General features: G+C 37.3%; 1 protein-coding gene across 5 annotated transcripts in view; it reads left to right on the top strand.

Annotated features, from left to right (window-relative positions):
- The first annotated feature begins 912 nt into the window (after positions 1-912).
- The window catches only part of LOC131053445 (uncharacterized), a 153,529-nt gene continuing 148,441 nt past the window's right edge, over positions 913-6,000 (top strand). For 4 of the 5 annotated variants that reach the window (XM_057988073.2, XM_057988056.2, XM_057988067.2 and 1 more), the window contains exon 1: positions 914-2,117. In XM_057988073.2, coding sequence (XP_057844056.2) covers positions 1,215-2,117 — 903 coding nt within the window. In that variant the 5' untranslated portion in view covers positions 914-1,214. Of the gene's footprint in view, positions 2,118-6,000 lie in introns of all 5 variants that reach the window. The other variant, XM_057988082.2, reaches the window with a different exon arrangement.

Below are 6,000 nucleotides of genomic sequence, written 5' to 3'. Positions count from 1 at the left end.
TATCTGGCATCTCAAAATAATCTCTAACTATGTGGTCTGAGTCAGGTCGTGACATGGAAATGGTATACTTGACCTTGTTGAGATGAGGACAAATATTGATAGAATTTTGTTTTAAAATTAGAAAATATGCATTGAGAAAATATAAATTTAAAATAAAATATTTTTTATAAAGAAAATAGTTTCAAAATAGGCATGTTAGGAGGAAGAGGCCTAGTTATGACCCATAATAATCTCACTCGTTGCTCACCCAACTTCCCAATTACTAACTTTAAAGAAACCAAAAAAATGATAATTAAAACAACATTAAAATATTTCACATGTACCAATACCCCCCACTTGTTCTCCCATAATTAAAATTTAAATATTTAATTAAAGGAGTTGTGTAGCTTTATTGGTACCCATAACACGATTATTAAGACATAAGTATTGGTAAAAATAGCTATTAGAGAAAAATGTATTGATTCATAGAAAAATAAGTATAGAAAAATAAGTATGTGTTGAATTAGTTGTGCAAATGTTTGAAATGGTTGTAATGTATGATTATTGATTGAAATGGTTGTAATGTTTAAATATTTAATTAAAGGAGTTGTGTAGCTTTATTGGTACCCATAACACGATTATTAAGACATAAGTATTGGTAAAATAGCTATTAGAGAAAAATGTATTGATTCATAGAAAAATAAGTATAGAAAAATAAGTATGTGTTGAATTAATTGTGCAAATGTTTGAAATGGTTGTAATGTATGATTATTGAATGACACTACATAGCCACTCATCCAACATTCTTCCTAACTATCAAACTAAAATATTATCTTTAAGCTCTTAAATTAGATATAATAAGGAGGTCAAAATTTGCTATAATGACTACTGGGTCCAGTAAGTATAAAACGAAGGCAGCTAGATTTGCAATTTAGTTATTCCTTACGCGATCCTCTCTGTCCCCTCACAAATTAAAAAAATACATTGACGGGCAAATGGCAATGTGCATGCAGATGCCAAATTCATATTGCCGACAAGATACCTACACAGATTGCAGGGAGCAAATTTAATCGAAATTCATAGCTACCTTTCCTAGTTTTCCATGGAAATACCTGAAAGTAAATCCGTCCAGCATAATTGTAAAAAGTGTTTGGTTCCCCTGGTACCGTACGCGTACAGGAACTGAATTCAGCACTGTCAACGTAACAGAGAAATATATGTGACATAAGTAGAAGATGTCAATAGGAAATCGGAAGTGTGTTTCCAATTTGTCACAGAAAAGTATAAGCGGGGAGGTAAGCGGAAGAGTGAAAGCATCGATGGATTCGAAGCAGCTAATGGATTCGCTGGTAGACCATCTGGCTCTGTACCACTCTGTGCCATCACCATCGCCTTCAAAATCCCCATTGCGGAATAACATTGTGACATGGATGTCGACCTTGAGCACAGAACAAAGACAGGCTGCCCTCACAACAGTGGATGAATCATGGGTTGCTATTATTCTGCAAATGCAGGCGCGCATTCAGAATGATGGTCAGGGCTTTTTTATCCTTCTACCGGACGTGCCTATCAAGAGCAGCAAACACGATTTCAATGCGTTGCCGAGCCTGTGCTACAGAAAAGCCAGGGGCCTCTTGGCTAGGGCTTACTCCGGCAATCAGGCCGAGCAAGTTTTGACGGAAAGCGTGAGGCTTTTTAGCTCGGCGGAGGGTCAAATTCCGGGAGCCGAATTCCCCAAGTTCGATTCCCTGGTGGTCACCGAGGATCTCGTGAAGGACATGGAGCGATTTGTTTCAGTCATGGACGCCATTTCCAATGGCGAGTTTTTGAGAAGCTCGGGTCCTTCTTCTGCTTCGAAATGGCAGTGGGAGGAGCTGCCGTGGCTCAAGGACAAGGGTTATTACAGCCTCGCGGCTTTCGTTGTCAATAAGCTGGAGCTCTCGCTCAGGTTGTCTTGGCTCGCTTCTCGCGCCAAGAAACGGATCAACAATAGTAATGTTAATAATTCTGCGGGCAATGAAACAGCTGCCAATGTGTTCTGGAGGAAGAAAGGGTGTGTCCGTTGGTGGAGTAAAGTGGACAGCGATACCAAAGCCACAGCCTTTAAACTCGCGGTTGCAAAAGCTGCTAAATTTGAGGTGTGTGTTCTTGACCTCAAGCCTGGTTATGCAATATTTAACGCATTTCCTTAATTATTCTTTTGATTGATATGTCTGTGGATTAACCGGCCTCACTGATGATGCCACAAACGGGGGGACCTCATACTCATACTTTTAAACACAATTCTTTTAAGCAATACGATCCCCGCTGAACTTTTTAACACATATACTTCAGCAACGCAATGTTTCTAAGGGACTCAATCTTGGCACATATCGCCAAAAGCCAATAAAAATACCAATGTACCAGGCATCTATGCGCATGTCCTTCATTAATTATAAGATTGACTCTTCAAGCATTATGGTGGAAAGGGATGGAAATTTGGACGTTTTATACCAATAAAAAAGCCTGCTCCGAATTTCTTAGAAACTGTTGAACTCTGACTCGATTGTTGCAGAGTCTGCAAAGTAGGACACATTTCTCTCCATTTTTCAGTAAGTTTAAGCATTGCCTTCAAACTGCACAATTTTTTCTTGTTTTCTTCAAAATCTGGTTCTTGCAAAGGCTGCAAATCTTATCGCCACTCTTCCGATTTTGTGGAGTTAGAACTTGATACTACAATGTTTCTATTTTGAGATGTGCCTTTCCAAATTATTCAATATAGGCTTGTTTGCCGCAAAGACTACAAAATTTATATGAAATTGAATCTTGGTGGTGCAAAGGTTGCCATTTTGTGACATTTTCTTCAAAATTATCGAGTTTGATTTTGACCGTGGCGAATGTTATAATGCTTTCAAAAATTTAGTAAGATTATTTTTGATGTTGCAAAGGTTACTGTTTAGAAGTGTTTTATAAAAAAAACTTAATACTATTGAATTTCAACTTTGACTTTTCTCATCATTTCTTTTCCAAATTTTAATGAGATCAAGCTTGATATCCCAAGGTCTTGTAAATTATTTTTTCTCTAAACGTATTTGGTGAAAGATGAATAGAGTTAGCGTCTTCAGACCTGCAAAAAAGAAAATTGAATGTCAGGCCTGATTAATGTTTTACTTTGATCAAGCTGTGGCCTCAAAAACAATGGAAGGATATTCAACTTTCAGTATTCAATCGTAAGGCATATACAATACAATGATCTGAGATTTTATACTTCTGATCAAGTTGCGGCCTTAAAAACCAAGTGAAGTATTTTCAGCCTTACAATGTTCAGGCTTAAAGCCTAAAACACAATGATTTGAGATAATAATATTACACCTTGATCAAGTAGGGGCCTCAAAAAGCAAGTGGAGGAATTTCAACATTCAAGCTTAAAGCCCATATATCACAATGATCCAAGATATTGTACTTTGATCAACTTGTGTCCAGAAAAAACAGGGGAAGAGTTTTCAACCTTAAGTATTTAGGCTGAATGCATATACAAACACAATGATCTAAGATTTAGAATGCGATCAAATACTTGAAAACCACATCCCAAATCCGTCTTTTCTCAAGCTTTGTCAAACCTACTCTTTTCAGAACTTTTGTAATAGGTTGCCCCTATTGCTACCAATTCTTTCTCAATTTCGACTTTGGAATTATGTCAAACAGTTGGTGTGCACAGTTTATGGTTTGTTTTTCATAGGCAAACATTCAATGGCAAGAGAAAGCAATTCAACAATAATTTAACATTAACCTTTACTACTGCTGTTTAATAAATTCATAGATAACAACCATTCACCTCTCAAATATGACAGTGATATTGTTCTTGATTCTCAGGAAAAATTACACTATTCAACACAGTGCAGGATCATTACAAATTACTAATGAAGGTGTAAGAAACTATTCTATGGTATTGTACCCCTTGGCAATGTGCTTGGAACTACTGCAACTTCACTCCCTAACCTGAGACAGCAGCTCACAGGAGCCACATCCTGCTGGACCAGGGTTCCTTTGCTGAGTGTCAGTCACAAACAACCGCCACCTTCATCCTAGACTCACAACCCAAGTATTGTCAGCCCCTTTACAAAAATACTGCTGTGCGACTATCATACAGTCGCAACCTCTCCAAACTTGACTAGCAACTGAACTCTAACACGATGATTAGACTTGGCACGGCTAATATTGGATTCCACGACCCAAATTCCAGACTCCTTTGCGGCTAAGACCTGCTGTGATATTCTGCTTACAACCCGACCACTGAACCTGCGGCTAGCTCCTGGCTCAATCCCACAACTTCTACTGTATTTGCTGGGGATAATGAGCTGCGGTTCTTGTACCAGTATTTACTAATTTAACAATTTAACAGAGCTGAGAATTTAATATTTACCAAGCCAACCATATGCTGCAACTACCAATGAGTGTTGAGAGGTTTTCTGATGCTAACTGCGGCAATGTGTAATCTCCACGCCTTTGGCCATTACTAGCACATTGTTTCCCAATGCCATTAAACTTGGCTTCCAATAATTGATGCCTACGATTTCCCCTGCTATTCAACTCAGCCAACTATAAAATCTCTGCTGTATTATACTTCCATTCAACAAAATATACTCTTACCAGTCAATAAACCCTGCGACTTCCCTTGGCTGAGCTTCAACCTGTGAAGAATAAATTCAATGCCATGATACTCAATCTCTGCAATTTGTTCGAAGATTTCCCAGGCCTGATATTGCACAGGGGTAGGAAATGTCGCTATTGAGGGATTTCGTCCTCAAAAGCCAAAGATTTCCAGAATTGAATCAGAAAACACACAATTCCAAGAATACCAATTTTCAAGATGTCTCAATCAGCACTTCAAGCTTCTATTTATAACTCCATTTGGGCACATTTCCCAATACACCATAACTGTGGGATAATAGAATGTTATAATAAAATAATAATATCCCCTTATGTCTTCTCATTGAATGGGAACTTTTAATTTTCCCTTTAAACATTAGTCCCAGCATTTATTAATCATTAAAGTTAAATATCTAAATTTAACCTTAGGGACTTTTAATTTAATTGCCCAATTAATTAATGGCTCATTAAATTGTCAAACCTGATGAAGAATTAAATGCACCAAAATACTGACATCCAAAATGCTTCAAATATTTCTAGTCACTGAGCCACAACTGACTTACTATAAGTAGTAAGTATCTGGAAACCTTGTCAAAATACCTCTGATTGGCCTGAAATTGGAATTGCCTAGGCCAAATCTCACACTGATCCTTGAAAAGTCCTGGTTAGCCCTCGGGTCCATGGCAAGATGGGCTAATGACAGATCACCACATGACTGGCTAAAAAGGGAACATTACAACTTTGATGCCCCAATCATAATTCAACTTACAAGCTGAGGAAACAGCTAAAGCAGTTGAAAAAATGGGAACAATACACCCATAGACTACAATTATTGACCTCTTTCATCTCTCCCAGTTGATTTGCTCAAGTAGAAGAGCTGATCACACAAAATCCAGCATCTCTTTTCAGATTATAGAGATGAAAATAGATACCGATCATATGCAACAAGGAAGGATTCAAGGGATGATTATCCTAGAACAGAAGATTGACTTGGAATGCCAAAGGTATGTTTACCACTATCTAGTTACACTACCAATTGCAATAATATAAAAATAAAGAACAGTATGTACCTGATTGATTGTAGAGGATAGCACTATGAATGCTTTATCAACGATAGTTCTTGATTACAATGAAAGTAGGTCAATGGTCATCATTCACAAATCAAATACTTTTCCTGACTATGCCAATTATATTTAAAGGGCTCAATGGTTGTTGGTTAGATTATGACCATTGTTAATCATTGACAACTATTTATGAACAACTACCTGATGGTTGCATCAGGACTAACAAAACATAACAAATTCTAATTGTGCTAATGGCATTATTCCTCTTAAAATGAAAAGTTGGATAACTAGCTGACAAACATATAACAAATTAGACATATCAACTTGC

The sequence above is a fragment of the Cryptomeria japonica genome, chromosome 7 (assembly GCF_030272615.1).
Source record: "Cryptomeria japonica chromosome 7, Sugi_1.0, whole genome shotgun sequence".
Lineage (NCBI taxonomy): Eukaryota > Viridiplantae > Streptophyta > Pinopsida > Cupressales > Cupressaceae > Cryptomeria > Cryptomeria japonica.
This window is presented reverse-complemented; position numbering and strand designations above follow the sequence as displayed.